Source organism: Pygocentrus nattereri, chromosome 27 (assembly GCF_015220715.1).
Source record: "Pygocentrus nattereri isolate fPygNat1 chromosome 27, fPygNat1.pri, whole genome shotgun sequence".
Taxonomy (NCBI): Eukaryota; Metazoa; Chordata; class Actinopteri; order Characiformes; family Serrasalmidae; genus Pygocentrus; species Pygocentrus nattereri.
This window is the reverse complement of record NC_051237.1, coordinates 24,727,767-24,741,373: the sequence shown is the minus strand read 5'-3', so window position 1 is coordinate 24,741,373 and position 13,607 is coordinate 24,727,767. Positions and strand designations below refer to the sequence as shown.

General features: G+C 44.7%; 1 protein-coding gene across 1 annotated transcript; it reads right to left on the bottom strand.

The window, feature by feature from the left end:
• Positions 1-6,011: 6,011 nt before the first annotated feature.
• Positions 6,012-13,393, bottom strand: LOC108412772 (perforin-1-like). The gene is made up of 5 exons (XM_017684969.2): positions 13,369-13,393; positions 12,706-12,827; positions 9,749-10,137; positions 7,010-7,876; positions 6,012-6,576 (listed from the first exon to the last, which is right to left on the bottom strand). Exons 2-5 carry the CDS (start codon positions 12,820-12,822, stop codon positions 6,276-6,278), a joined length of 1,674 nt encoding a protein of 557 aa, XP_017540458.1. The 5' UTR covers positions 12,823-12,827; positions 13,369-13,393; the 3' UTR covers positions 6,012-6,275.
• Positions 13,394-13,607: the final 214 nt, after the last annotated feature.

Here is a 13,607-nt window from a genome sequence, read left to right as displayed (position 1 = left end):
CGATGCTGCAAAAGAGAGAGAGAGAGGGAGGAAGGGGGGAGGGGGGGGGGGGGGTTGAAAGGAGGGAGCGTTGCAGAGGGATGGAGAGACAATGCGCATGCGCGGCCCCCAAACACACACACACACACACACACACACACACACACACACCCAACCCCACTCACCTCTCCTGCCACTCCTCCTTTTTCTATCCCTTCATCCTCTCCCGCCTTTCCGCAGCGGTCGCCGTGGCAACGCGTTGGGGTTTTATTTATTTATTTATTCAATTATTTATTAATTTAATTAATTATTTATTTATTATCAAGAAGCCCCGCCTTTGCTCTGCTCCGATTGGCTCCATACACCACGAAGCAATCATTCCACGCCCACCCTGCTGCGCGCAAGCCACGCCCCAGGTCGCCAGAGCGCCGCCTCCGCTGCGCGGCGATTGGCTGATTCCGAGCATCAGGCGGTGTCTGATGCGAGGACTGCTTAGCCAATCGCATGACAGGAAGGAGGCGGGGCTTGGCGGAATGCGGGTGGGAAAACAAAAACAGCGGAGGTGCACGAGATTCACAGGATTAATAACGCGCTGACTGATCGCCCCTCCTCCTTTTACAACCTCCTTTTATAGCCTTATTTATAAGCGTTTATAACCTTTTACAGCAGCTTGGGGACATTTCTGTCTCCCACCACGGCCTAAGTGGGCTGACTGTGGCTTTAAAGGGGAATTCCACCGAATTTCTAAAAATTCACCCATAACTCAGTTGTGAGATGTGAGCAGTCATTTAGGGTGTTTTCACATCTGCCCCCTTTGGTCCGGACCTTCAGACCTTTGAGTTTGGTCTGAACCGTGGAAGCTGCCTCGGGCCATAGTCTGGACCAAAGGACCAAAATTTGGAGGTGGTCCATCTGAACGACGGTTCGGCTCGACTGCAGCGTGAAAACACTTCTTAGTCCACTTGATTGTCTTCACCGTGGTGGTGATGGGAACCAGGGGTGGCCATAATTTACCATCCAGAACCACCAGAGAACCTACACGAGTCTTCTGAGCTTATATGGAATGTTGATGATGGAAAATAGTGGAAAATCTGGAATAATCCGTTTTCTTTGGGGACTATTTTGCCGCACAGTGCCCTGCATGTCTCCCTCCACCATGAATGGAGTTGAAGTTCTCTAAACTACTGTAAGAGTTGAATTTGGGCTGATGGATTGAATAGTAGTTTTGAATGTTTAATTCTAGCAGTATGGTCAGGAGACGGCCCCAAACTACTTATCTGGAAGCCTAAAAATTGATCTTCCACCTGCTTTTAAGGGGGATGGTACAGAATCTTTCACTAGTTGGTCTCGCCGCTTTGAGGTGGCAGTGCAGGCTATGCATCCTCCAGCTACTGACTTTTCAGACTCACGTGAATGCTCGCCCTCGTAAGCCTGGTGAGAGTTTGGATGGGTACAGTGCAGATATCACTCGCCTTGTGCTGGAAGCCTTCCCTAATCATTCCCTGACCTCATCAGTCATCTGTGTAAACTGCTTGGTGTTCAGAAAACCCAAACAAGCCCATATCATCCGCAATGTGATGGCATGGTCGAGCGTTTCAATAGAACTCTTATTGATCAGCTGGCCAAGTCACTTCTCCAACAGCCTGGTGAGTGGGATGATTGTCTCAACCAAGTTGCTCTGACCTATAACACCTGCTCTCATGCAACAACAGGCTTCAGCCCCCTTCTTCCTCACTCATGGACGTGAAGAAAGAATGCCTGCTAACCTGCTGTTACCTAACAACATACCATCTACTTCTACACCAGGATCACCTACAGATTATGCAGCCCAGCTGACCAGCAAACTCCAATTAGCCTTCCAGTCGGTTGCACAAAACAGAGACTGTGCGCACAGCCAGCAAAAAACAATACTACGACAAGCTCGTCAAACACATTCCTTATAATCCAGGAGACCTTGTATGGTTAAATGGCCCCACCACAACTAAACATAAGCTTGCTCCTCACTGGAAACCTCCCTTTGAAATACTGGAGTGCCTTGGATCTGTTCATGACAATCTTGGCGTGACATACAGGATCCGTTATCAGCTAAACCAGCCTGATAAGTCCCAAATTGTCCATTACAATCGGCTGAAGCCTTACCTCTCCCCTGTACCTGCTGAAGGATGTGACACAGCTGCATTTGACTTACATAAGCAACCTCAACCCCCACGCTTGAATGCTCTGGTCAGGTGCTCTGCCCTTCACTCAATCGAAGTCTCCAAGCACCAGGAACCTCAATGTACCTGCTGACAGCCAAGTTCCTTTGTCTTCGCGCACTTGCCCACCTCAAGTTCAAATGCCTCAGCCCCAAGCTCCAGCTGTTGACCCCCAGGAACATCTGTTAGTCGATCAGTCACCTACCTTCCCCTCTGCTGCTATGGGCCACAGTTCTGATTTTTCAGTGTGCCCAGGCCGACATCAAGTGAAGTTGCCCAGTTACTTGATGGACTATGTCCTGACATAAGACTTTTCCTACTCACACACGCTCACACAGACCACAGGACTTTTCTCTTTTTCCTTTCCCCTTTTACTGTTGATTTTGTACTGCAAATTTATACATGGAGAAACGAGGACGTTCCTAATGTGAGATGGGGAAGAAATGTAAGAGTTGAATTTGGGATGATGGATTGAATAGTAGTTTTGAATGTTTTCTATTTGCATGTTTGAATCTTTAGTTCTAGCAGTATAAGAGTGTAAAGCACTTTAGAAAAATGATTCTTCGTTTATTGTCACAAATACAGTGTATCACAAAAGTGATTACACCCCTCACATTTCTGCACATATTTAAGTACCTTTTCATGGGACAACACTAACAAAATGACACTTTGACACAATGAAAAGTCGTCTGTGTGCAGTTATTCTTCCCTCAAAAGAACTCAATATACAGCCATTAATGTCTAAACCACCAGCAACAAAAGTGAGTACACCCCTAAGAGGCAGTTCCTGAAGTGTCAATATTTTGTGTGGCCACCATTATTTTCCAGAACTGCCTTAACTCTCCTGGGCATGGAGTTTACCAGACCTTCACAGGTTGCCACTGGAATGCTTTTGCACTCCTCCATGACGACATCACGGAGCTGATGGATATTCGAGACTTCGCGCTTCTCCACCTACCGCTTCAGGATGCCCCAAAAATGTTCTATTGGGTTTAGGTCTGGAGACATGCTTGGCCAGTCCATCACCTTTACCCTCAGCCTCTTCAATAAAGCAGTGGTCATCTTACAGATGTGTTTGGGGTCATTATCATGCTGAAACACTGCCCTGCGACCCAGTTTCCGGAGGGAGGGGATCACGCTCTGCTTCAGTATTTCACAGGACATATTGGAGTTCATGTGTCCCTCAATGAAATGTAACTCCCCAACACCTGCTGCACTCATGCAGCCCCAGAACATGACATTCCCACCTCCATGCTTGACTGTAGGTATGGCACACTTGTCTTTGTACACCTCACCTGATTGCCACCACACATGCTTGAGACCATCTGAACCAAACAAATTAATCTTGGTCTCATCAGACCATAAGACATGGTTCCAGTAATCCATGTCCTTTGTTGATATGTCTTCAGCAAACTGTTTGTGGGCTTTCTTGTGTACAGACTTCAGAAGAGGCTTCCTTCTGGGGTGACAGCCATGCAGACCAATTTGATGTAGTGTGCAGCATATGGTCTGAGCACTGACAGGCTGACCCCCCACCTCTTCAACCTCTGTAGCAATGCTGACAGCACTCCTGCGCTATCTTCCGTGCTATCTATCCTATCTTTCAAAGACAGCATTTGGATGTGACGCTGAACACGTGCACTCAGCTTCTTTGGACGACCAACACGAGGTCTTTTCTGAGTGGACCCTGCTCTTTTAAAACGCTGGATGATCTTGGCCACTGTGCTGCAGCTCAGTTTCAGGGTGTTGGCAATCTTCTTGTAGCCTTGACCATCTTCATGTAGCGCAACAATTCGTCTTTTAAGATCCTCAGAGAGTTCTTTGCCATGAGGTGCCATGTTGGAACTTTCAGTGACCAGTATGAGCGAGTGTGAGAGCTGTACTACAAATTTGAACACACCTGCTCCCTATGCACACCTGAGACCTAGTAACACTAACGAGTCACATGACATTTTGGAGGGAAAATGACCAGCAGTGCTCAATTCAGTGTACTCACTTTTGTTGCCGGTGGTTTAGACATTAATGGCTGTATATTGAGTTATTTTGAGGGAAGAATAAATGTACACTGTTATATAAGCTGCACACAGACGACTTTTCATTGTGTCAAAGAGTCATTTTGTCAGTGTTGTCCCATGAAATGATAAACTTAAATATCTGCAGAAATGTGAGGGGTGTACTCACTTTTGTGATACACTGTATCTGTTGTGTCTTGTGATTGGTTTGGGGAAATCACATGATGTGGGAAGAGAGGAAGTTGTGTAAAAAAAAAAAAAAGGGGAGAATCAACGAGACCATGAGGCTTGAGTATTAAAAAGGTATTAAAAACACTGCTAGAGAGAAATCCGTCTCCATCCTCCTTCCTTTTAAAAACAGTTTTATATTCCTGCTTTCATTCTTGTATAAAGCACATTGCTGGTTATTTATATCAGAGATGATCAAAGGTCCACTGCATACAGGGATAAACATAAGATTAAACAGGTCTTTAATACAAAAAGCCTTTTCGCTGACTTGAGCACACGCAGTTCAGTCCAGTCTGTTTAGTCCCAGCAGAAATGACCCAACACACCTGATTCAGCAGGTGAGGAGCAGGAGAGTCAGTGAACAGGTGAGCTTTTACATTAACAGCATCTGACAGATGATCTCATTCAGAGTGATTGACAGTCTGGTCATTTTTGCTCAGGCAGGTGAGGGGTGTGATAGGAGTCTTGGCCAAGGACAGTAGTGCAGCGTGTTCATCCAAACAGGGGCTTAAACCCCAGTCTGGAGTGGGGAGGGAGGACACAGGTGTGACCCACTGCACTAGACCAACCAAAGGTGAGCAGGAGTATGAGTGAACAGGTAAATCAGTGAACAGGTGAACAGAGGAACAGATAAACAGGGGAACACAGGGGAAGGAGAAAAGGTGAATAAGTCAACAGAGGAACAGGTGAGTAGGGGAACATGTGAGCTGGCGAACAGGTGAGTAGGTGAGCAGAGGAACAGGGTCACAGGTGAATAGGTCAACAGGGGAACAGGGTCACAAGTGAGTAGGTGAACAGAGGAACAGGGTCACAGGTGAATAGGTCAACAGGGGAACAAGGTCACAGGTGAGTAGGTAATCAGAGGAACAGGGTCACAGGTGAGTAGGTGATCAGAGGAACGGTCACAGGTGAGTAGGTGATCAGAGGAACAGGGGAACAGGTGAGTAGGTGAACAGAGGAACAGGGGAACAGGTGAGTAGGTGAGTAGGTGAACAGAGGAACAGGGGAACAGGTGAGTAGGTGATCAGAGGAACAGGGGAACAGGTGAGTAGGTGAGCAGAGGAACAGGTGAGCAGGTGAACAGAGGAACAGGGGAACAGGTGAACAGGGGAACAGGTGAGTAGGTGAACAGGGGAACAGGTGAGTAGGTGAACAGGTGAGCAGGTGAAAGAAGGAACAGGGGAACAGGTGAGTAGGTAAACAGAGGAACAGGGGAACAGGTGAGTAGGTAAACAGAGGAACAGGGGAACAGGTGAGAAGGTGAACAGAGGAACAGGGGAACAGGTGAGTAGATGAACAGGGGAACAGGTGAGCAGGTGAACAGGGGAACAGGTGAACAGGGGAACAGGTGAGTAGGTGAACAGGGGAACAGGTGAGTAGGTGAACAGAGTAACAGGGGTACAGGTGAGTAGGTGAACAGAGGAACAGGGGAACAGGTGAACAGGGGAACAGGTGAGTAGGTGAACAGAGGTACAGGGGAACAGGTGAGTAGGTGAACAGGGGAACAGGTGAGTAGGTGAACAGAGTAACAGGGGTACAGGTGAGTAGGTGAACAGAGGAACAGTGGTACAGATGAACTGGGGAACAGGTGCATTGGTACTTTTAGCTGCTGTTGGAACTAAACTTTGTAGGACTAAAATTCAACCCCCCTGAGCAGCGGTCCCCACGGCGCTGCTGGAGATACTAGTTAAGCCTAATGACAATGACGGGACAGGCTAAGCAGAGCATTAGAACAGAGCTGCTATATGATCACTGAGCCTTTACAGAGTAAAATAATTTCATTAAAAAAGCAACAGCAGGAATCAGACATCATTTGGCATCTTGGAACTCTTGACATGCAGCATGTATTTGAGCCTGAAGCTCAGAGGAAGCTGCTGTTCCGCACCGGCTCGTAGGGTCCCTGAATCAAGGTGGGCCTGTGACCCTCTAAGGCATTCAGGTAGGTGAGGCGGTCCTCGGATGTGGGCGACGGGACGTATTTTTCACACACTGGGCCGCTCAGGTGCGGGCCGCAGACCGCAGTGACTGAGACGTAGAGCGTGCCGTGCTTCAGACGGAAACTCTTCTTCATGTTGTAGCCTTGGTTGGGCACCAGAGCCGCTCTACCCAGAAGATCATCATCCCACCTGTTATCACGGTCCCACACCTCAAACCATACCAGCCTGGGAAGGTGGAGTTAGAAGATATGGGGAAAATTAGGTTACAAATTACAAAATAACAGAATCAACCAATTTTGTTTTTGAAAAAACATCACTCTAGGCCTTCTGAATGTTCTAGATAGGTCACTAACTGAATACGAGTGGCGACCTAATCAGTGGGTTGTTAGAAATGATAAACAAAGGCGGCAGCTCTGCACCAGAGCTCGCTACTGAGAAAGTCAAATTTTCCAGTTCACCTTAAACCCTGCAGGAGTTACATCCATGTGCCTAATGCAGAGCATAACTGCAAATTTCATTGCACTAGTAGACTACTACTAGAGTCCTACAGGGATGCGAGCAGAAGTTAACATTGCTGTTGAGGTGGGTTTTTTCCTTGAGTTTTATGACCCAAATTGAAGGCCTAGATCTGAAAGTCACATTTCTCCACAGTACTCACCTTCTCTTTGTCAGATCCACAGTTTCAAACCTTTTGACGTGGTTCCAGACGGGGAAGTTGTTGTTCCAGATAACCCAAGTGGTGTCGGCCTGACTTCCGTAGAAGATCTTGACATATCCATCGGTTCTAGAAAAGTAATCTCCCCAGAGTCCCGCCGCTCGCTCCACTGTGACCGTGAGGGTGGCTATGCCTGGCTGGCTGGGGCAGCAGTTAGAGTCGATCCTCTGATGGCCGCTGCACTTGCAGGCGCAGTTGATCCTGCGTCCGTTCTTGCACTTGGAGGAACAGGACAGGGAGATGGCACTCTTCATGATGTACGCTCTGATGGCCTTCTGCAGGCTGGTTCTTCTTACCGTGTCCTTCCGAACCAGCATGTGGAGAGAACTCAGCCTATAGGACACCACTCCGGGGGCCGTCTTCAGCGTGTTGAACCAGGCGGTGTAGCCATTCTGATTGTCTGGAGTGAACAGAATGTCACTGTGACCTCCATCTCCTCCCAGAACCTCAGTGACCCGGTCTGGGAAGGATCCAGAGAAGCTGTTCCTGTTCTGCAGCTTCTTACCTTTGTTTTTGCAGTAGCTTGTTTGCCCGTCCACATTAACGCCCTTGATGATGGCCAAAGCCTCCACTGACAGACAGTTGCTGACGTCCTGCACTGACAGGCCGGTCATGGACACTTGGCAGGTGCGGACGGCGGTGGTGGAGTGCACATGGCCGCCCAGGTCCACCTGCCGCAGGAAATGTGTGCCGTAGGTGGAAATGAAGCTCTCGTATCTGGCTTTAGACTGCCTGTTGTACTGAGCAGGAAGAGTTTTGATGGAGCCGAGGAATTCTTTGGTCAGAGGCGGACGGGAATGAAGGCGGAACCTGGGAAGAAAAAGATATATAAATGTAACCGATCAGCAAAGACATGTTTGGTGTCCAATGTTTGCACTGGAGCTACAAGGCCAATGTAGCTAACAGGCAATGGAAGCTAATTAGCAACGTAATTCACATGGCGGACAACGCTAAATCATTGTACACTCGCCTCAAAGTTATTTCAGAGTTACTTGTAACACTGTATGACTCCCTTCTACGGACAAGAACGACAGAACCAGTAGACCTTTCTCACACTTCCGTGTTTGCTAAAGTGGAAGTGTAAAGTTCCACTTTGTATTGCAAACTATGGCTGGGACCACTGCCTGGATTCATTGAGAAATCATTCAGAAAAACAGCCTCCAGGACCAGAAATGTCTCATTCTGTTCACCTGCTATCGTTCTGTATCATTTGATCTCAGCAGCTTTATACTGTGTGAATGTTTCATTTTATATCTTTTATTTCACATATATATATATATATATATCTTTTATACTCACACACACACACACACACACACACACACATCACGTTTCTCAAGTCATTTTGGGTCATTTCTTTTGGTCCATTCATTATGAAATTCATACACAATGTAAAGATCAACAGGAATTTTCAAAACAGATAAAGATTTAAATATTGTAATTGAATTGTAACATTACTATTTTGTTTGTGTGTGTGTGTAATAATAATAATGTCACATATGCATGTAATATATCACTGATGTCAGAAGAAAAACTTGTATCTCCATTTTTGATGTTTTTCAGTTCAAAAACTCCATTCCATTGACTTCCTTTAGAAGTTACAGTTGTTTTTTTCCTTCTCCTGTAAAGTTACCATTTTGGAGATACAAGGTGCATATATATATATAGATATATAGTGTGTGTGTGTGTGTGTGTGTGTATGTATATGTATATATAATATGCCACATATATGTACCTACATGTAATAATACAATATGCATATACATGACATATACATGTCATCACTGTCCACACAAAAACATATATCTCCACATTTGTAACTTTACAGCAGAGGGCAAAAACACTCTTTAATGTAAATCATTGGAAAGAGATTTTTTTCAAAGCAATTTTGGCGCATTTTTATTGGTCCATTCATCATGAAATGTTCCCTCAAAGTGATGCTGAGCTCAAATGATGAAGAAAAGTAAACCCTGCAAAAAAAAGGCTGTTCAGTTTTTCTTTGGACAGTGATGATATATAATATGTTCCAGTTCTATATCATATAATTAAGTTTCATGTTTATCTGGTTTTACTACAGTCTATATGTCTGTTTTGAGCACAGTGCTCTGTCTCTGACCGCTCTTTAAACAGAGATGGTTTGTGCCACTAGCCTCGAAGAGTTTAATGTATTAAATGATTGTAATATGCGTCTAACATTCTGCAGGTCTCAGATAGTTTGTAGGAAGCTGTAAAAAGTAATATCAGATAAGGAAAGGAGCTTAGAGAGCTGGATAACATCAAGAATTAACTAAAAAATTAAATAAAACAGTCTGAATGCTTCGGGAAAAGCAGTGACCAGATCTCACTGATCAAATCACTATTCATAGTAATTTTACATCAAGAAATGGCTACAAATAGATATGCTTATTATTTAATAACATTCACTACTTTTGCTACCACGCACTGTAAAAAATTCTTTATAATTAACGCCAGCGTTCAATGTGAAAAGCCAAAGTTACAACCTATAGCCACTTTATTTTAAAGGTATTATAACTTCATTACTCGCAATTTAATAATTGTGGACCATTGTAGTCGTATTCCGAAGCCCTGTGTGAAGTTATTGAGCATAACTTTGCTGAATAAGGATCACTGCCTTCATCTCGGGCCCTCAGTCGTGCTCTGACCGCTCTCGCTCGTACTCACGAGTAGTATTTGCAGGAGAACTCGTGGCTGGTGTAGGAGAATTTGTCCTTTGACGAGTGCCTCTGGACGAATCTGGAGGATCGAGAGTGAGTGCCTCCCACAGCCATGCTGGCGACAAAGGGGATGCCAAGGCCCACCTTCCAGCTGCTGGAGGTGGAGCTGGAGGTCTCCTTCAGCACGGAGCTGCTGGACTCGTACACCTTGGCGCTGATGCTGCGGTGGCAGTCGACCTTCACCCTCCAGTCCAGCACAGATACCGGCAGCTTCTGCTCCAAGTTCAGCAGCCGGTTGAAGCAGATGGTGCAGTTTCCATGATCTCCACCCTTCATGTAGTCTCTAACGTTCACCACGAAGGCTCCGCTGGTCTTCATCCGGACGATATCAAACCCCTCAGAGAAAGAATTTGCTCATGGTCAGTATATAATGGTCAGGTGACAGCACATAAAGCACTAAGTATCTTAACCCATTCATGATTGTCCAGTAAATTTAGTGTGTTGAGGAGAAATGCTTGTTCTGATTGGTCTAAACGGATGACATGTCGAATGGTAGCTTGGAGCAGCATCTAACAGCACCTACTTGATACTTTCGATTACGTGTAGGTAACATTCTTATATATACTACCAAATCTGGATTTTCTACTGTATTATTAATAATCAGTATTCATGTGACCAAACTTCCCACAGCCATAAGAGAAAATGGACAAACTCTGGCTAAGGAGGCCGACAACGCTGCCCACTGTCCCCACACCTGTTTAATCTAGTAGCAGAAGCTGTCATTAGTAAGGCAGGACTGGAAAAAGATGGCCAAGGGTTCAGGATTGGTGAACAACCCTTGATACGTGGTTGATACAACAGTCATGGCAGAAGATCTGGAGGATCTGAAGTTGAAAGATTGAGTGAAAAAATGGGCCCCATTCACCAACCAGAAGAAATTCCTTCTTAAACCCACTGACGAAGATTCTGACTCACCAGTGTTCTCTATGTGAGGTTTGTTCTTAGGATAGAACAGAATCTACACACTCTCAAGAGCACAGAGATGAGAACAGTTCTGTGCTTTAAGAACACATCATGAATCTGACAGACAATTTTTCTCAGGATCTTTCTCAAGAACATTTGGGAACAAACTCAGGAAGATATTGGAGAACGTGATGCGACATGAAGAAGACTAAGGATAGGACAACAGGGAAGACTGCTGACGTCACCACTGATGGAGACGCTGTAGAAATGGTAGGCGGCTTTTACCTCCATCCATCCATTTTCTAAGCCGCTTCTCCGTCAGGGTCGCGGGGGGATGCTGGAGCCTATCCCAGCAGTCTTCGGGCGGAAGGCAGGATACACCCTGGACAGGTCGCCAGTCCATCGAAGGGCAGACAGACAGACACTCACACCTAGGGGCAATTTAGCACGTCCAATTGGCCTGACGGCATGTCTTTGGACTGTGGGAGGAAACCGGAGAACCCGGAGGAAACCCACGTAGACACGGGGAGAACATGCAAACTCCACACAGAGAGGACCCTGGTCGCCCGGCCGGGGAATCGAACCCAGGCCCTCTTTGCTGTGAGGCGACAGCGCTACCCACCACGCCACCGTGCTGCCCGAGCAGGCTTTTACCTGCTCAGATCAATTATTAGGAGAATCCAATACGTAAGAAATAAAAACAACAGAACAGGGATGAAGGAGTTTGAGAAGATCTTCAAATACAACAATTTGATTCTACAGACTAAGATCAGAAGCGTCCAGGCTGATCTTCTCTTTGGTTGTATGGTTGGACAATGAAAAGGAAAGAATATAGATGCCTTTGCACTTTGGTGCTGGTGAGGACTCTTAAGAGAACCTGCAAATAGAAGCTCTTCTTTTGAAGAACCAGTTGTCTGGAAAAGACCACTATTCTTTGAAGAGTTGAAGGTAAAAGGGGATGAAGACAACCAGCTACAAGATGGATTGACACAATCAGAGGAATCAGAAGCTGAAGACTGGATGTTCCGGAGAAGCACTTTTCATATGGTCACCAGGAATCCACCTGATGGCACTTGTATAATAAATAATATAATACAATAATAATGTGACCAAAAGACTGAAGAACCCACTTTTTAGCCAATTGGTTTGATGGATTTGATCAGTTGTTCCACTTTTGTGTTGGATTGCCATGCGCACACATTTTTAAAGCACTGTAATTTTCTGTAAGATTATATTGATAGTACACCCTTAAATAAGATGGTTCTTCTAGGCTCTTTTGGTTAATACAATGGTTCTTTATAGAATCGTGATCACGCAAACAACCATTTTCACACTTAAAAGGTTCTTTGCATGGTGGAATGTTTTGAAATGAGAGTGTGTTGTATATGTTTCTGTATAGCACCAAAAAGGGTTCTACCATTGTTACGATGTCAAGCTTAAAACAACAGCAGAATCCTTCTCGGTCCGATATAGAACCCTTTTCAAAAAGGTTCCATGTAGAACTGTTATAGCATCATGATTCTCAACAATCACTTTACCATGCAAAGAACTGTTTTAGTATACAAATAGTTCTTTGAGTGTTCATGGTTCTATATAGGATCATTGTCTTTACTAAAGAACCCTTGAAGAACCATCTTTTATAAGAGTAGCTTTGGTTGGCCAACCGGAAATTAGAAATGAGTGAAGAATTGAAATATTATTCGTGATGACGTTCCATGATACATGATTTGTGAACAAACTTATGGAGCGTAAACTGAATGGGACGCTATTGCATGTTCCTCCAAACTATAACTACATATAATGTCAGCACTTTAGACCAATCAGAACATGTTCTGTGGCTTTTCTCCTCATCACAATAGACTTACTTGATGGATATGGGCAGAATAACACACATTAAACCCTGACTTCCATAATGTCAACAAGATAAAAAATTTGCTTGTTATGATGCAAAATCAGAACAATCCAGTACACAAGTGTGATTAAATAAATAAATATATGCACCTCTCCCACCAGGTTGTGTCCTGGGACAAACTGAGGCTTCTCACACTCGGTGCTGGGGGCAATCCGGCAGCCGTCGGCCAGCGGGACGGCCAGGAGGATCAGCAGGAGGGAGAACATCTGACCTGAGGAACCACCCAACATTTATCAGCTATGAATTATTATTATTATTATTATTATTATTATTAAAGTTAATGTTTTAAAGTTTTAAAGTTTAAAGTTAATGTTTTAAAATTTCCATACAGTCACATGCAAAAATATATTCAAATACATCAAATAATTATATATATATTAGAGGTTATATTGACATTGAATTATACATATTAGAGTTTACATGCAGTAAAGTTTGCATATTTAAATTTGGCATATTTAATTCTCTACACTAGAGAATATGCTAATGTATTTTCAAAATCAACAAACTTTTTGTCTAGAGCTGCTCAAACCTCAGATGTTTGCATATAAAATCGTCTGTTTAGTTCACGGTTACATGGACTAATTTCAAAGCTGTACTTCAAACAGTTTTTGGGTTCTGAAGTTCTAAAGTGGTTTGTAGAGTCTATGAGATGTAGATACATGTGTCTGTGTACAGAACTAATGAGCAGACGTTAATGAAGGATTGAACAGCACAATGTTTTGTCTGTAGATAAGTGTAGATGATGTACTCACCGCCTCTGTGTGTGCTTTAAAGGTCTGAGCTCAGACGGGAGACGGCGGGGTTCTCCTTATATTCTCGGAACATTCGAGACAAACCCCTGACACAGCAACACTTCTGTATGCTCTGACACATACAGACGTGTGATGAGGCAAAAAACAGCCTGAAGTGTCTGAGTGAGGTGCTCAGACACCTCCAGCTGCGAGAACGTCTTCAGTGCCACTTGTGAAAGTCTCTGGAACTGTTCTGGGGG

What these genes read in the sequence shown, in the direction of transcription:
- LOC108412772 (XM_017684969.2), bottom strand. Translation starts at nt 12,822, where the DNA reads ATGTTCTCCCTCCTGCTGATCCTCCTGGCCGTCCCGCTGGCCGACGGC. An exon ending in TTCTCCTGCAAATACTACTC is followed by an intron (nt 7,877 to 9,748) that starts GTGAGTACGAGC and finishes TTTTCTTCCCAG; the next exon opens with GTTCCGCCTTCATTCCCGTC. An exon ending in GTGGATCTGACAAAGAGAAG is followed by an intron (nt 6,577 to 7,009) that starts GTGAGTACTGTG and finishes CCACCTTCCCAG; the next exon opens with GCTGGTATGGTTTGAGGTGT.